This window comes from Mastigoproctus giganteus, chromosome 10 (assembly GCF_048544385.1).
Source record: "Mastigoproctus giganteus isolate SK-2022 chromosome 10, ASM4854438v1, whole genome shotgun sequence".
In the NCBI taxonomy this organism is placed as follows: Eukaryota; Metazoa; Arthropoda; class Arachnida; order Uropygi; family Thelyphonidae; genus Mastigoproctus; species Mastigoproctus giganteus.
This window is the reverse complement of record NC_143584.1, coordinates 203482485-203501615: the sequence shown is the minus strand read 5'-3', so window position 1 is coordinate 203501615 and position 19131 is coordinate 203482485. Positions and strand designations below refer to the sequence as shown.

General features: G+C 36.3%; 1 protein-coding gene across 1 annotated transcript in view; it reads right to left on the bottom strand.

The window, feature by feature from the left end:
- btv (dynein cytoplasmic heavy chain beethoven) overlaps positions 1-19131 on the bottom strand; it is a 696240-nt gene that overhangs the window by 256112 nt on the left and 420997 nt on the right. The window contains exons 43-44 of the mRNA XM_090384033.1: positions 5119-5341; positions 17-159 (exon numbers count right to left, since the gene is read on the bottom strand). Of these exons, the coding sequence (XP_090240159.1) occupies positions 17-159; positions 5119-5341 (366 nt within the window). The remainder of the gene's footprint in view (positions 1-16; positions 160-5118; positions 5342-19131) is intronic.

Genomic DNA, 19131 nt, shown 5'->3' with positions numbered 1-19131 from the left:
AAAAAAAATAATTTACCTTATACATGCTTTCTTTACTCCATCCTTCCATCCATAAAACAGTGCAACATTTATATAGTGATGGATTACTCTGGCATTTAAGAGAAAAGGTAGAGTCTGTGAAATCCATTATCAAAACAATATGCAGATTCTGCCTTACCCCTGAAATAAAAAAGCAATCCTGGAGTCAGAAAAACTTTTTTTAATAAAATATTTTAAATAAAGAAAAAATTTGTTTAAGAGACAATAAAATATTGATATTTATTTTATTTTTAAACTGCATAAAGTATTTCAAACCTTTATCAATTATCTAGCAAATTTATTGGTATGATATTCACTAGATTAGAATATGGAATGATAATATCTAATAAGAGCTTAAAATATTCCCATATAATTTATTTCCAAGAACTACTCAGCCTCTTTTCAACTTTACAACTCTTTTCAACCTTCTTCCATTTTATCATATTCATTTCATCTCTGCTGCAAAGGAATCACTGTGATTTTCTTTTCTTAAACCTGGACTGTTTCCAATCTAACAACGAAGCTATTGTCATTGGTGGTTTTAATGTCCATAACATTAACTGACTCACTTTTTCCAATTACTGTAATCCTGCAATTAATGTAAAAGTATTTGCCATCATTAATGATCTAACAATAATTGCTCACATAGCTACTGGATACTAGATGATCTCAATGACTTATCTAATACTCTTGACCTCTCCCACATCAACAGCTCTTCCAGTGCCGGCCACAGACATGTTCAACTGGTTCTGTCAAACAGGGCCCCATGCTCAAATGGTCAAAACCATATTGTTGATTAATGTATTAAATATTATTTGTATTTAAAATTTTTGTATAATATAAAATTATTTAATTATTTCTTAGTTACTGTAAAATTTGAAAAATTAAAAAATCACTATTAAAAAAACACCCCATATAAGTTTTGCATAGGACACCAGGGCCCCACAAGTAATTCTTAAACAGGGCCCCACAAATTTTGGGACCAGCACTTCCCTCATGCTACCTATAATCAAAACCCACTGCTGATCCTTCCCATGTTGTTGTTCCACCAAAATCTTTCCAAGTCTCATTTTGTGCAACCTAATAACAATGCTAAGGAGTGTGATTTACGGTAAATCTACAGGATGATTATAAAGGAACTGTGGAAATCTAAAAGTGGATATTATTATTATTATTAGCCATATTGTACAAGGAAGCCTGCAGCTTATGCTGCACCAGCCAAAAAAAAAAAAAATCTAAATTATCCCGAGAGAGAGAGAGAGAGAGAGAGAGAGAGAGAGAGAGAGAGAGAGAGAGTGAGTGAGTGAGTGTGTGTGTGTGTGTGTGTGTGAAGGGAATCACCAAGGAAGAGAAGAATGATGATATCCAGCTCAGGACCCTGGGTGTGCCAAGCCCATACTCATCAAATGTGAGCCTCTGGGGCTCACATCTGATTAAAGCCAGGAGCACTGGCAACTTTAGTTGAGCAACTATTTAGTTCTTTGGATGAAACAAAATTTCTTAACTTAGAAAAGTTAAATGGTGAGGTGGAGAGAAGGTAAGCACTGTATAAAACAATCTTTAGTCCAACAAACAATAACAAATTATCAAAGCTGCCAATTCTCAATCAGAAATATATTTTTGAAAATTTTTCTTGGATTGTTTCTTAAACCTTTATATTTAAAAATTACTCTTTTTTTTTTTAATTATGGGGCTTTACTAAGTTACATGAAAAATGTGGTAAAATCCTATAAAAGCATTGTATGGGGTTTTAATATTATTTTCTAAGACCTTTACACTGAAAAGTGATTTCATTAATTTAAAAAAAATCATTGTATGGTAATGGTAAAAATAGATCAAAATTATTAGTATCCAATAAATTTAAACTTCTATGACCAGAAGATTATATATAAATAATATCTGGAGTCTATTGGAAAAACAAAACAAAGAAATAATTGATCTTAAGGGGCTTTTTTGTAAGAAATATAAAGAACCAAATTCGGGTGGAATAAGCAAGGCCCTCATGCAGAGTGAATCAAAACCAGGGGCCCATAAATTTAGGGTTTAAAAAATAAAATAAAATAATATATATATATATATATATTCTGTTAACTTCTACTGTGACTTCGAGAGATACTTATTTGACGGCCTTTCTATGTGTAATATTATGCAGTATATAAAAAACTGCAGAGGGTGCTACATGTAATTATACTTAATTTAGCACTTAACTTAGCTATTACATTTCCTAGGGGGGCTACGATCGGTAGTTATATATGCTACACGTGCTAATACACGTGGTTTTTTAGTATTTTGGCTATACGGTGGTAAGCATTCTTATTTTAATCTTAACGCATTCTATACATCTGTGCATTGCCTGCCATAACCAGGATACCTTACTATAAGGTTGCATCCTATGTTAATTATTTTACTTTTTCTTTTCTGTTTAACTTTCACTTTCTTATCCCTATTTATTCATACCTCATGAACTATTAGAGTATTTGAGGGGGATTGAGGTACTATATCTATCCTTCTACCTTTTTCCGTTCGCCTTGGTTAGCGCTAGCTTCCACTGTTACTTTTGCTTAGACTACCGTGACTGCATTTACTATCAACTACGCACATATGCCTAATAATAATTATAGCTCATTCTCTAATTTAAATTTAAATTTTGGCTATCCGTCGGGCTAACAGTCATCTTGCCAGCTTACTGCTAAATTCGGGATTAATCAACATAATTTTATTCTCGTCACTACTTTTTGGCTCTATCTTACTATTTTACATATATTTGGACATAGTTATGCTGGACGATGACTAAAGAAACGGATAGATCGTTAATTATGGTTGATACATTGAAAGGGTTAGCCCTCGAAAAAGTCCCTTTCAATGTATCTTATTGCCATAATTAACATTTTAATGGTATTTTTTTATATATTTTTTATATTTTTTTATAATTTATTGCTTATGTCATGGCATATATTTATATTTTTTTCCAGGTCACGTTGGGTACCCGCTATGGTTTTTGGTTTACCTGATAAGCTAGTATATCATATTTTACCTTTAAAAACTCTTACCACTATTAACTTAACTCATATTCATACAGACCGATGTAATGTTTAATCGTCTTAGATGGCATTAATTGGTTATGTGACTATTTAATATTTATTATAATATTTATATTTATTATATCATTTACTATTTGCTTTTTCATACTTGGATATATATATATATATATATATATATACACTGTACATATACATATATATATATATATATATATATTATATTTATTATTATTTTTTAAACTTTGAAAGTAAAAAAAAAGTGCTATTTCATTATTTATTTATTCACTGTTAAATTTAAGTTTATTTATGTGGGAGTGCAAAATTTTTACTTTGCTCTGGATGCAGGAAAACCTAGTTACAGTTCTGTAAGGAAGTAGGTAATTATTCAAAATTATATTATTTAAAACTTTTTTATTAAACTTAAACCTATGATCATTCTTCAATTCTAAGGTATTCAAATTTATGGATTAATTTTTGAAATGAACCACTCCTTTACCATGTGGATAATGCAAAATTAGATTATTAATTGAGTGCTTTGACCTAATTCTTAAACGTATTACAAAGGTGATATTTCAGCATCCTTGACAGATCCCATTATCAGATCATACAGGACCATTAACAGCTCCTCACTGTGGCTTGTCTAACTAAGACTGCTCTATGGGCAGTCTTAACTGAAGATTTCATAAAAGATATTTTAAATTATACTAGTCAACCAATGTTAAATACCAGCAAGCCAAATAAAGTTCTTTTCCCATACTTATGTTATTTATTTACTTTATGAAAAAGATATTAATCTGCTTTAGCACTGATGTTGTTGTTGTTATTCGGTTTAATGACACAAGGGCTACTAAGGCCAAATTGTGTCTGTTCATTGTTAATTCACAAAAGCATATTGTTAGAGAGGTTATATGCTTCTGTACAAGCCAATATGTTTTAGATATAATAAAAGTTCTTCAATGTTTGCTTCATTTCCTAAGAAATGAGATAAATCAGGTGATATATTCAATGTGGAGAGTGACTGAAAAGTGTTTGACTGGATGGTTGAATGTAAAGGACAATCAACCAGAAAATGATGGACCATAAGTTGCATCAACCAGAAAATGATGGACCATAAGTTGCATCTGACAGGATGAGCACTTTAGCACTGAAGATTAAGGTTACTTCATATTAATGGAATAGTAAGCTGGATATCATTTATCTACACGTTGTTCAGAACATTTATTATAATGACATCTAAATTATTATAGCAAAATATTCCAACTATATTTGGCATTAATGAAGACTGCAGTTATGGCTTCAAAACATTTGATAATTCTATTCATTGTTTATTTCATTTAACATTGCTTCTGACAGTTAAAACCATTCACCACATCAAATTAGTTTTAACAGATTTCATTTGTGGTGATGGTTATTTTGCACCAATAAACAACATTGATACAATAACATTGTCATCATCCAATCACCCAAACAATAACATCCAATTTGAATCAGAAACTCAACTCAGATCAAGCAACAACAGCCTTTCAACTAAGAAATAAAGAGTCTGTGAAGCTAGTTAATGACCCTTGCTAAGGTTAACTCTAATCATTTACATTATTATTTAAACTACAGAAATTTTGGATAGTTGTATAATTAAATATACCTTTTAATCTTGAGTAAAAATTCAAATCTAGCAGTGATTTTAATTTTAATATACCCAAATTTAAAAAATAGCATTTTTGACATGTTTTAAGGACCGAGGTAGCAGAGTTTTAATGCAATTTAATTCTACTCATTTTAAATGAATTTTTATTACTGAAGTATTCATTTTCTAAATCAGCAATATAACATCATGACACTGCTTTGGAGCACCAAATTCAACACACCAGGTATGTGAATGGTTATTTACATGTGTGGGATGGCACTAAGCATTTCTGCAGTGCAACACTATGCCAATCACAAGGTTCATATTAAGAGTAAGTATAAGAATTGTTAAAATTATTTCCTTTAAATCTACCAAAATCATAAGCAAATAAAGATGACTTCAGACATTATCATTAAAGAGAATGCAGAAACATACTTAATGCAAAATATGAAAAAATAGATTCCCTCCAATTTTCTTGTGATGCCTGATCTCTGAGGGGATTCAGTAATGGTTCTAGTTCCTCAGGGGTATACAATCCAGGAATTTCACCAGCTGCCAAGAGGCTATTCACCATCTCCAGAAACTGAAGATCTACAAAATGATAATCCTCTAGTAACAGAACAACCTGATGGCCTTCAATACCTGCTTCTTGCATCACCTATGGACAGAAAAGTTTATTTGCTTTTTTATAATTTACTGAATAATAAAATTTTCAGAAATAGTGTATTTCATATTACTATTTGGAAAAATTAAACAAGGAAGCAAGTTTACATAACACCATATAAAAGAGCAACAAGAAAATAATCAATGTTGCTGTTCCTCACTTAATTTATCTATTTATTTCAGTTATTTGTCCAATCCCTCTTAAATTTAGATAAAGGAGATCAGAGTTATCTCAATAGTCAACATGCTGTGACTAAAGGAAAACTTTTGGACATTTATTTTCTAATTGTTCCCCTCTCCATTTAAATTATTCCTCCTTGTACACGTTATATGATCAAGTGTGATGATATGCCTCAACATTTAGTTTACTCAACTCTTTTAAGGTCTTAAATACTTTAAAAGGTCCCTGTAGATTCCTGGTTTCCACACACTGTAACCTACAGAACTTACATCTCCTTGATAAAAATATCCCTCTTTAGCCTCAACCAATTTTACTGCTCTTCTCTGTACCCTATTAAACAGATTCCCATCTTTCATAAAATGGAAGGTCTCTAAACCTATATCAATATTCACGATGTGGCCTAAACATTGCTTTATATAATGATATCTTGATATCTCTGGTTTATTGATATTTAGACTATCTAGACATCAAGTATTGTTTCAGCAAACCTAAGGGTTAACTACCAGGAGCAATAACATTTTTAATCTTCAGTTTTAATTTCATTGCTAAAAACCTTATGTGCTGTCCTAGAGGCCTATAATGTACTGTTTTCAGATCTTTATATCACACTGTATAGTTACTCTCCACATCAAATCAGTTACTTCATATTATTGAAGTAACTCAAACCCTTCTCATTGACAACTATCTTGAGCTAGATGTTACCCACATTATATATTATTCTGGTACCATTTACTACTTTGCATTTTCCAGAGTTGCACTGCAGCTGTCATTTTTTAGCCCATCCAAATAATTTATCTAGGTCTTGTTAAAGTACCCAATTGCATACCCAGCCGCTCTCTTCACCTTTGTATCAACAAACATTAAAATTGAAATATCTGAAACATTAATATTATTAATAAACATCAGAAACAGTAAGGTACCCAACAGTGTATCACGTGGGACCCTTACTGTTGCAGAGTTCTCTGTGACAGTATTTTTTTGCCACTTGTTTGGAAAGATTGTTTTGATTACTGCCTATCACTAGAGGAATTTCTAAAGTTCACTTCAATTGAGGCTGAGTCAGCTGATCTCAGGTTGAGGGAGTGAGATTTTCTTCATGATCTTTTAGCCCACACAACATAAATCGGCCTGTGAACATTTACATGTGCAAATAATACACAATGGTGCAATATAGCCTGTCATGAATGCAACACAACAACAAGTGAGAGCAAGGAAGATATTTCCAAGTCTCAAAACTACAGGAACTTCAGTTGAAATCAAAGATGCTTGCATTATAATAGCTAAATATTTGATTACCTCTTTGTTCTTTTTCCTTAAATATAATTGGAAAGATCTCACCAGCTCCTGGTGCCTGTTTGCTTTTCATTATAATAATTTTATTTGTAGTCCCTCTTCAGTTATCATAAACTCATTCCACTCCAAGTTAGCATCAGCGAGGCAACTAGTATCGTCAGATTTAAAAAATTCTTTTATATCGATGTGGATGCAAAATTTTTTATTAGCTTATCAACAAAAAGTTCAAGATAAATGATACTTTTTACTGCTAAAATAAGCATTCATTGCCACTATTCTTTGTACATTTAGCTATTAATTTCTCATAATTTTCCTTAAAGCGCCTAAATCCCCATGCATAATTTTATTATACACTTATATTTAATGTAGGATCCAAGGTCTCCCAATAATTTATAACCATATCATGCTTCTTTCTTCTCTATTACTAAAGTCATCAGTTCTTTTTACATCTGTTTTCATATATATACCCGAAACGGTACTCTCTAACTTGATATAAAAAAAAACACCAGTAGCTTCCAAAGTAACTTAGCATTAGCATTAGTAGAGGCATATGATGCAAGAAAGCAAGCTTATATACTATCAGCTTAAAAAAAAAAACCTTCCTATTTCACTGATCCATTCATTACAAATGTTTGTCTAGTTCTGCCTTGAATTTATATCAGCTATCAACTTAAACAACACAGTTGGAAGTTTGTTCCAGCAATCAACTGCCAACTGGCTAAAGGCAAATTTCCACACAGTTATTCAACAACTTTTTTCCTCATTTTGAATCGATGTTCCCTCAGGTTTGTAATCAGACCAAGCGGAAGAATCCCATCAACATTGAGCTTGCTCAATCCATTCAAGACCTTATACTCCTCAATCAGATCACCTTGCAGGTGTCTAGTCTCCAGAAGCTCCAATTTGCAGAATTTAAGCCTTTCTTCATAAGAGCACCCCTTTGTTCCCCTCACCAGTCTTGTTGCCCTTCTCTGCACTCATTCTAGCAACTCCATATCCTTCCTAAAATGAAGCTTCCAGCCCTGTATGCAGTACTCAAATTAACTCTTGCACATAACTTTTGCACGATAGGTGAAACAGGACCAGGGTATGTCTGCCAGGGGCAAAAGTTGATGATGTTGAACAGCAGATATCATTTTTAAGGGCACAAAAGGTGATATTGTTGTACACGATGGAACTAATGACTTAAGAGTAAGAGATCTGCAGATTTACTCAACAAGTACAGGTCAATGTTGAAAAAAGTCGCGTTAGGGTTGAATGTGAAAGTGCCTGAAATTCTGCCCAGACACGATAGGAGGGAGTATATGATGAAAGCCTTGTCAATAAATTCGAGTCTGGAGAGATCGTGCAAGGCTCAAGGAGTAGAATTTTTTTCAGATTGGTCTGCGCTTGTTGACAGGAGAGACTGCTACTACAGGGATGGGATACACTTAAAAAGAAAGTGTGCAAGAATATTTTCTGATGCTATTGGGGCAATGTAAGGTGGGTCGGAAAACTACTAGCTTGGGGGGGGGATATACAGACCAAAAGGTTAACAGTCGCCGCATGCATAATTAACTAATTGAAGCAGTGCAAGAAAAAGTGATTCTTGCACTTCTTCAATTAGAATGAGCAGCAGCATGGAAAGCAAGGCAATGGAGATTCCCAGGACTGCTGCGAGTCATAGGGGAACACATAAATACATGGGCTGTGTTAGGGTAATTAAGAATAGAAACAGGTGCATGTATACTTGCATGTACGCCAATGCTAGATGTATAGTTAATAGATTTGATGAGATTGAAGTGCTGGTCAAGACATCAAAAGCAGATATTGTTGGGATATCAGAGATGTGGTGTCACATAGACATAAGCAGTGCAGAACTGAAATTTGGGAAGTACAATGTGTACAGAAAGGATAGACAGGACAGGAAAGGAGGAGGGGTTATGCTTTTAGTTAAACACACTAAACCTAAGGAAGTGCATCCAATTGATGTTGGTGGACAATGCAATGTTGAGTCTGTTTGGTGTGAAATAAGCACTGGGAATGGAAAATTGGGAGCAGGTGTGTGTTGTAGGCCTAATGAATCTGATGAGTATAGTGAGAAATTGTGCATAGAAATAGTGGGGGCTAGTAAATCAGAATGTCTTGTAAATGGGGGATTTAAACTTTCCAGATATTGACAGGAACTTATGGATTGGTCACTCGCACACTAGCAAGACTTTTGTGGATTTATTGGATGACTGTTTTCTACAGCAACATGTTGTCACCCTTTTTAGGAACTGGCTGGATATGAGCAAATTTCCAAGCAGAAGGAAAAACACCTTTGGAATAAGAAAGTGAAAAAAGGTGGCAAGAACAGGAGTAAGTTCAGGAGCACAGGTTTTGAGAACAAGTGGAGAAATACCATCAGGACCTGGAGCTTTCTTAGCATCAAGATCAAGCATGTTGTCTCTATGGTTAGGATTGTCCAGTATTCTTGTAGGTAAATGCAAGGTCATTAGAAATTGCAAAAGCCTCAGCATCTCGATCAGCTGGGTCGGTGTCACTAGAAAACGGAAGCCAGCTGGAGTTGTGAACATTAAAATTACCAAGGAAAGTTATCTCACTGTTAGGAAAGTTGGACTGAAGAAAGTCAAGTTGCAAAGAGAGGAAGTCAAAGAGCTCCAAGTGATTAGTGGAGTTCAGAGAATGGTAGAGACAACAGATGAATTTGACACAATGAGGTAGAGAGATTTTAAGCCAGAGAAGATCGAAAAGAGGAGATTCCAAATTACTAAGTCTCTGACAGGGAATATCGGAATGGACATATTAACATTTGCATATGCTACAAGAAAGCAAGCTTATGCAGCATCAGCCAAAAAAAAAAAAAAAAAAAAAAAAAATTGCACAAGTACCACCTTTGAGGTGAAAGGAATCATGCAGTGAATAATTTGGGCAACTAAGATGAGCAGTAGTTGAATCAACTGATAACTGAGATTCTGTCAGAAAAAGTACATGGGGTTTGGCATCATTGAGATTAGAATTGAGACCACGTATATTTGTGAATTGAATTAGGAAGTATTTGGGAGGTTTAGATCTTTTTGCCGATAAGCTTACTCTATTAGTTTGACAATTCATGTTGCATTCGATATTAAGAAAAAGTGGGGGAGACATGCTGTGTGAAGTAATGAAATTTCTGGATGTGGCATACACATGGTAAGAATATACCCAGATCCTTGACATAACGTGACCTTGACAATGCCCCCTGCATACACACTACTCAGACTCCCTCCAGTCACTATCTGGCAGAGCAGAGGTAGCAAGATTATACACTAGCTGATCTGGAAGCCTCCTAAAGAGTTACCAATAGGTTCGGTCCGGTGCACTAACTAGTGGCCGACCTGCGAACACCGTTTTACAGTTGCACTCTCAAAATTTAAGGAAGATTGGACCGTGCCATCAGTCTTGTCTAGACGACCCTGCAATGCTTCTTTAACCAGTGGCTCCATTACTTTCTCTAGAATAGAAGTCAAACTAACAGGTCTGTAATTATTCATTTCACCTTTTGATCCCACTTTGAGAACTGGAGATACATTTGCACATCTCCAGTCCATGGGGACTTCCCCTGAGTCAAAGGATGCTCTCATAATTATGGCTAAGGGTTTGCTTACTTCCTTTCTGCCTCCTTTAATATAACTGGATAGATCCCATCTACCCCAGGTGCCTTTCTTATGTTTAACTTCAACAATTTCTCCTCCACTTTGCTATCAGTTATTACAAAATCATTTAACTCCCTGTTAGAGGTTGATAAACATCTGGTCCTCTCCTCCTCGAACAACACCTCATGTTTGAATGTAGAAACAAAATACTCATTTAGTTTGGCAGCTATCTGAGTATGATCAGCTACAGTCAAACCATTGATATCAAGTGGACAAAACTGATTCATCTCCTTCCTTATTTCTAAGTTGGAACAATAAGCCAAGTATCTTTCAAAATTACTTCTTGAATGCTTCCCATTTAGAATTTTCTGTTAGTAACATCATTAGTTGGTCCCACTGTATAGAATTGAAAAAATCTCTGAGACCACTGTAGTCATCTTTACGAAAGCAAAAACCTTTCCCTTTACCCCCGATGGTAGTTACATCTTTAAGTAAATCCCACATCAGTACATTGTGATCACCGTCACCTAGTGGTTCCTTTATCCGTAAATTTTTAATGCATGAATAATTACTGCTAATAATCAGATCAACAATGTTACTGTCTCTTGTTGGCTCTCTAACATGCTGCAGTAGAAAATAATCATCCAAGAAATCCACAAAAGCCTTGCTAGTGTGCAAGTGACCAAACCACAAGTTCCAGTCTATTCTGGGAAGTTAAAATCCCCATTATAAGACACTCTAATTTACTGGCACACACTATTTCTCTGTATAATTGTTCATTGTACTTATCAGAGTCATTAGGCCTATAACAAACTCCTATCCTCAATTTTGCTTTCCCAGTGCTTATGTCACATGAAACTGACTCAACACTGCACTGCCCACCTAGGTCAACTGGATGCACTTCCTTAGATTTTATGTGTTTCTTAAGTAACAGCATAACCCCTCTTCCCTTCCTATCCTGTCTATCCTTTCTGTGCATATTGTACTCCTCAAATTCCAATTCTGCAACCCTTATACCTGATTGACACAATGTCTGATATCCCAACAATATCCACCTTGGATGTCTTAACTAGCACTTCAAATTCATCAAATTTATATACTATACTCTAACATTGGTGTATATGCAAGTATACATACATCTGTTCTTACTTTCAGTTACTCTAACACAGCCCATGTATTTACTCATTTCATGACTCCCAGCAGTTCCTGAAATCCCCATCACAAAGCTTTTTGGGTTACTTCTCATTCCAATAGACGCAGTGCAAGAATCATTTCCATCCTTTGCTTGCGGCTACTGCTAATCTATTAGTCTATGAATCTCTGAAGATAGCAGTTTTCCGATCCACCTACTATTGCCTAGAATATAGCATCAGCAAATATTGTTCTTGCAGCCTTTCTATTTAAGTGTATCCCATCCCTGTAGAAGCAATCTCTCCTGTTAACAAGCACAGACCACGCTGAGAAAAATTCTACCCCATGAGCCTTGCACAATCTCTCCAGGGCCAAATTGATTGACAAAGCTCTCATGATATACTCCCTCCTATTGTGTATGGGCAGGATTGCAGATACTTTCAAATTTAACCCTAACTCGCAACTTTTTTTCAACATCGACCTGTACTTGCTAAGACTTCTTTGAACGTTTCCTATTTAGCATTTTGTATTAGTTAAAGTTACCATTTGTTCCCACTGAAAAGAGTTTGGAAGATATCCAAGACCACTGTTACCCCCTTTCTAATGAAAACATAAATCCTTCCCCTTTCAAGTTTCTTTGGGAGCTTTATGGCACAAGGGCAACATGGCCATATTGCACCATTCCCCTTTCATATGATAATAGTTATTTCTTTGAATATATTCTACATTAATATACTGTAATCACTTGTTGCCAGTGGGTTTGGTTTGGGTTTTATTGGCGCATCAGCAACTAAGGCTATAATGCGCCATTGCCAGTGGGTCTTTTACAAAGGAACCATTCTCTGATGAATCCTTGCTGATCATCATATTGAGACTACGTTTTTCATTGTGGTACCTCTAACATGTTGATATACAAAAAGTAGCCATCAGGCAAATCCAGAAATACCAAACTACCAGGTGAGTAGCCAACCCAACCAATCCAGTCAATCTCTCAAAAGTTAAAGTTCCCTATAAAAAGACAATATAATTTGCTGGTCGTCTATTTGTCTGTATAGATATTCATTATATTCATCACAGTAATCTCTTCTATAACACACACTGCTCTAATTTTTATTTTACCAATGCTTATGTCACACCAGACCGATTTAATATAGTTAACAAATGGATATGATCATCTTGAATCTATGTTGTTGTTGTTGTTGTTATTTGGTTTTTAGGAGCATTAGCAACTAAGGCCATATTGCTCCGGGGATATGTGGTGGTCATTCCCTGACCTTTCCGCATCCTCCGTATTTGGTGGTCACGGGGTCGAACCCCGGGCTAATCAAGAAGCGTGTGCTACGCACTACTGCTCCTGCCCACCTGGCTACGGAGGCACCTTGAATCAATGTGTTAGGAAATTATTATTATTATAATTAGCCACATGGTACAAGGAAACTTGGGGGGGGGGAGAGAGAGAGAGAGAGAGAGAGAGAGAGAGAGAGAGAGCGCACAGGCAAGAGTCAGAAGTAGAAGGAAAACACCAAGAAAGAGAATGCCTTTACCAAATTCTGCATTTGAGGTACTGGTTAAGGTGACAGATGCTGTTAGCTTAGCCAGTATTTCAAACTACTCATCGACTTTTTTTTTTCTTCTTTTTTTTAACTATACTCACTCTATCATTAGCATTCAGAAATAGGAGTCTTTAAAATCCAATACTTCATTATAATTATTTTTTATAATGAAGTATTTTTTTAATTATAATTTTTTAATTATACCTTTAATTATAATTAATTTTTTTATTATAATTTTAATTTTTAATTATTGGGAGATCGAAATTGAGAATAGGAGTGTGCTATAGGCCTAATGACTCTGATGAGTATAATGAGAAACTGTACAGGGAAATAGAGTCGGCCAATAAATCAGAGATCTTATAATATTGGATTTTAATTTCCCAGATATTGACTGGAATTTGTGGGTTGGTCACTCACACACTAGCAAGGCTTTTGTGGATTTATTGGATGATTGTTTTCTACATCAGCATGTTCGGGAGGCAACTAGAGGAAATAATACTCTTGATTTGATTATCAGTAGTGATTCTTCATGCATTAAGAATCTGCAGATAGAGGAACCACTAGGTGGCAGTGATCACAGTGTGCTGAAGTGGGATTTACTCAAAGAAGTAACTACCATTAGGGGTAAAGGGAAGGATTATTGCTTTCGTAAAGGCGACTACGACGGTCTGAGACAGTATTTAAATTCTATACAGAGGGACCAACTGATGATGTTATCAACAGCAAATTCAAAATGGGAAGCATTCAAAGAACTTATCTTGGAAGCTACTAGGCTTTACATATCAACTAAGAAATATTGTTCAAGGTTTAGGCCTAAATGGATGTCAGATGAACTAATGAGACATATGGCAGAGAAGAAAAATGCATGGGATACATATAAATTAACACGTGACACACACAAGCCTATGACAGATATAAGTTGATCTGTAACCAAGTTACAAAGGAGGTTAGGCAGGCGAAGGCAGATTACGAGAAATCTTTGGCAAGGGATGCAAAGAAAAACAGCAAAGAGTTCTTTACTTATGTAAACTCTAGAAGGAAGGCGATGGATCAGATTGGTCCACTTGATATCGATGGTTCAACTGTTCATGATCCTGCTCAGGTAGCTAACAAACTAAATGAATATTTTGCATCGACATTCACACATGAGGAGTTATTCAGCGAGGGGAATGCCCGAGGTGTATTCAACTCTCGCAGTAAGCTAGATAATCTTGTAATAACTGAGATTAAAGTGGAGGAGAAATTGTTGAAGATAAACACAAGAAAGGCACTTGGGGTGGATAGGATCTATCCAGTTATATTAAAGGAGGTAGAAAGGAAGTAAGAAAACCCTTAGCCATAATTAGGAGAGCTTCCTTGGACTCAGGGGAGGTACCCATAGACTGGAGATGTGCAAATGTGACCCCAATTCACAAAGGTGGATCAAAGGCTGACACAAGTAATTATAGACCTGTGAGTTTAACTTCTGTTCCAGGAAAATTCATGGAAGCACTGGTTAAAGAAGCACTGCAGGATCATCTTGACAAGAATTCAGTTATAGCTCAGACACAGCAGGTTTTGTTAAGGGAAGGTCTTGCCTGACCAATTTGATTGGATACTATGATGTAGTCACAAAAGAATTGGATGCAGGGAATAACTTTGATATTATATATTTGGATCTTAGAAAGGCTTTTGATACTGTTGCACATGGAAGACTGCTGCACAAATTGGAGCAGTGTGGCATTGGAGGCAAATTGCTGCTATGGATAAAGGGGTGGTTGAGTGGGAGAAGACAGAGAGTGGTAATCAATGGACACTGCTCTTTGTGGACTAATGTTATTAGTGGAGCCCCCCCCAGGGTTTCAGTGTTGGGTCCATTGTTGTTTTCTATATTTATTTATGATAATGATCATAGTATATCAGGCTTGCAGATAGTCCAAGTTTGCAGATAATAGAAAGGTCAGCAAGGTTGTTAACAACACTAATCACAGTACGCTGCTGCAACAATATCTAGAAAAGTTGAGCAGGTAGGCTGAGAGGTGGCAACAGAAGTTTATCATTGACAAATGTAAAGTACTACATATGGGAAGCAGTAACCCCAGAGTGACGTATCAACTGTGTGGTACTTCAATGACAGTGGTAGAGAACGAAAAGGACCTGGGGGTAATTGTGCCATCAGATATAAAGTTTTCTGAGCAGTACAGATGGTCTGCAAGAGTAGTGCATGGTGTCTTGTCAATGATATACAGGAATTTTTCTAGCAGAGATAAGGAGGTGATTATCCCCTTGTACAAGGCAATGGTCAGACCACATTTTGAGTACTGTTTACAGGTCTGGAGACCTCATTTTAAGAAGGATGTAAAGCTGTTGGAATGAGTACAGAGAAGGGCAACAAGATTAGTGAACGGAACAAAGGGTTGCTCTTATTAAAGAAAGGATGAAGTTTTGCAAATTACAGTGTCTGGAGACTAGGAACCTGCGAGGAGATCTGATTCAGGTGTATAAAGCCTTGAATGGTTTGAGCATGCTCAATGCTGATGGGATTTTACCTCTTTCTCAGAATAATCGCCTGAGAGGGCATAAATTCAAATTGAGGAAAGACAGTTGTAGGATAGATGTGCCGAAGTTTGCCTTTAGCCAGCGGGTGGTTGATTGATGGAACAAACTTCCATCTGTCACAGAACTTAATAGCTTAGATAGATTTGGAGTGAGTGGATGGGTGAAATGAGAAGGGTTTTTTTTTTTTTTTTTGGCTGATGCTATATAAGCTTGTTTTCTTGTATCATGTGCCTTTGTTGATACTAGTGCAAGAGTCTGTCTTTTTATGTAACATATCCCATGTATTTGCAATGTCAACTGCAGGAATTTTCATGGTTGGATATTAAGTTACTTTTAATGCTTCTGGTCAGTTCATTAGGCACAACTGTTCAGTGGCACCTCCGTAGCCAGGAGCAGTAGTGTGTAGCACATACACTTTTTGATTAGACTGGGGTTCGAGCCCGTGCTCACCAAATACGGAGGATGCAGAAAGGTCAGGGAACGACCATCGCATATCTCCGGAGAAATATGTCCTTATTTGCTAATGCTCCTAAAAACCAAATAACAAACAAGCAAACTGTTCAGTAATTCCCCATTGCTTTCCCACAGTCCCATGGCCTTACAGTCAGTTTTTTTTTTTTTTTTTTTTTTTTTAATGTAAACCCCAAACACGAGAGGTATTAGAACCTATAGTACTTAGTACCGGGCTTGGGTTGGAGGTTGAGAAGACGAAAGAAGATATTTGTTGACAATGGACTTGAACTCCGGTAGACTGTAATTTTCAAGAAGTACGTATGAAGGAAGATTGTTCCAGAAAACGGCAGTTGAATGAATAAACAAGGATGATGAAAAGTTGGTTTGTGAGTTTGAAGTTGGACATTAAATGGATGTTGGCTGGTGGCGGCACATGTTCGGACAGTTTTGAAAGAGAGAGAGGGAATTATAGACGCCAATTCAGAAGAACAGTGCCCATGGAAATATCTGTAGAAGAGGCATGCAGCAGAAACAGAACGTCTATGAGACGGAGAGACTCTGTTAGAGATGAATCATTAATTAACCTAACTGCCCTCTTCTGAATGGAATCGAGAAGCCTGAGAGAGGTTTTAGCATTAGCATTAGTAGAGGAATATGATGCAAGAAAGCAAGCTTATGCAGCATCAGCCAAAAAAAAAAAAAAAAAAAAAAAAACCAAACCTTCCACTTCACCCCTCCGTTCGTTCGAAATACCTGTCCAGCTGAGCCTTAAATTTATTTAGGCTATCAACTTCCACAACAAGGGATGGAAGTCTGTTCCACCAACCAACTACCCGCTGGCTAAAGGCAAATTTCCGCACATCTATCCTACATCTGTCTTTCCTCAATTTGAATTTATGACCTCTCAGGTGATTATTCTGAGCAAGAGGCAGTATCCCATCAGCATTGAGCATGCTCAAACCATTCAAGGCTTTGTACACCTCTATCAGATCACCTCGCTGGTGCCTAGTCTCCAGACACTGTAATTTGCAAATCTGAAGCCTTTCTTCGTAAGAGCAACCCTTCGTTCCGTTTCACTAACCTTGTTGCCCTTCTCTGTACTCATTCCAGCAGCTCTACATCCTTCTTGAAATGAGGCCGCCAGACCTGTATACAGTACTCAAGGTGTGGCCTGACCATTGCCTTATACAAGGGGATAATCACCTCCCTATCCCTGCTAGAAAAATTCCTGTATATCATTGACAAGACACCATGCACTACTCTTGCAGACCATCTGTACTGCTCAGAAAACTTTATATCTGATGGCACAATTACCCCCAGGTCCTTTTCATTCTCTACCACTGTCAGTATAGTACCACAGAGTTGATATGTTGCTGTGGGGTTGCTGTTTCCCATATGTAATACTTTACATTTGTCAATGTTAAACTTCATTTGCCACCTCTCAGCCCATCTGCTCAAACTTTCCAGATCCTGTTGCAGAAGCATAGCGTCAGTAGTGTCCTTAGCAACCCTGCCAACCTTTGTATCGTCTGCAAACTTGGACATTAAGCTTGATATACCATCATCAATATTATTTATAAATACAGAAAACAACAATGGACCCAACACTGAACCCTGAGGGACTCCACTAATAACATTAGCCCACGATGAGCAGTGTCCATTAATTACCACTCTCTGTCTTCTGCCACTCAACCATCCCTTTATCCATAGCAACAATTTGCCACCAATGCCACACTGCTCCAATTTGTGCAGCAGTCTTTCATGTGCAACAGTATCAAAAGCCTTTCTAAGATCCAAATATATAATATCAAAGTTATTCCCTGCATCCAATTCTTTTGTGACTACATCATAGTATCCAATCAAATTGGTGAGGCAAGACCTTCCCTTAACAAAACCTGCTGTGTCTGAGCTATAACTGAATTCTTGTCAAGATGATCCTGCAGTGCTTCTTTAACCAGTGCTTCCATTAATTTTCCTGGAACAGAAGTTAAACTCACAGGTCTATAATTACTTGTGTCAGCCTTCCCTCCTTTGGGAAGTGGGGTTACATTTGCACATCTCCAGTCTGTAGGTACCTCCCCTGAGTCCAAAGAAGCTCTCATAATTATGGCTAATTATGATGCAAGCTCTTGACCAGTCTATATTAAAGATCGGCTCAAACAGTAATGATTCATATCTGTGGGAATTGTATAATGATGCAAGCTCTTGACCAGTCTATATTAATGATCGGCTCAAACAGTAATGATTCATATCTGTGGGAATTGGAAAGCAATAAATTTATTAATGTTAATGAACCATAATAGTTTTTCTAAATTTTTGATGAGTTAGAATGATATTGCCAATGTATATGATGAACCAGAATGGCATTCTAGTGTATTTCGGTCCAGTCTCAGTCCATTTGGTTTGAAATTGTTTGAAACAGTGCAAGAATCTACTCTATTTCTGCTTTTAATCACTTAATATGTTCCGCTGTGCCCAACAAGCTAGCAGTTTTCTAAAAAATCAAATTCTGCTACTGTAGCATATGCAAATATTCTTGTCTCACTTCTGTATAAGTGTATACCATCTTTAGAGAGCTCTTTGTTAAAGTGCAGGTCATGTCAAATATTTGGCCCAACTGTACATGAGATATATGCACCAGTGTATTATGTCTGCTTAAGTGGGTGTTAACAGGCCAATCTTCTGCAGGTTATCGTTATCTCTATCTCTGCACTGACCTTTTAAAATAGTTTAGTTTAATACCCATTATATTTCAGAATGACCACATAGGGTCAGAGAAGTTTACAATGGGGGGGGGTGGAGAGAACACTACTGTATAACCACCTAGCTATGGCTATTCCTGCCTATCTCACTATTTCTCAAGATTTAATTTTTTTTTTGGAATTTTGATCTTGTATTATCATTCTCTGTTTCTGCAATAGTTTTTTAAATGTTAAATAGCCATTACAATTTTGCATTACTTCTCTGCAACAATCACAAAGCACTTTCCCAAATTTGTCACACTATTGCTGGTATAAAA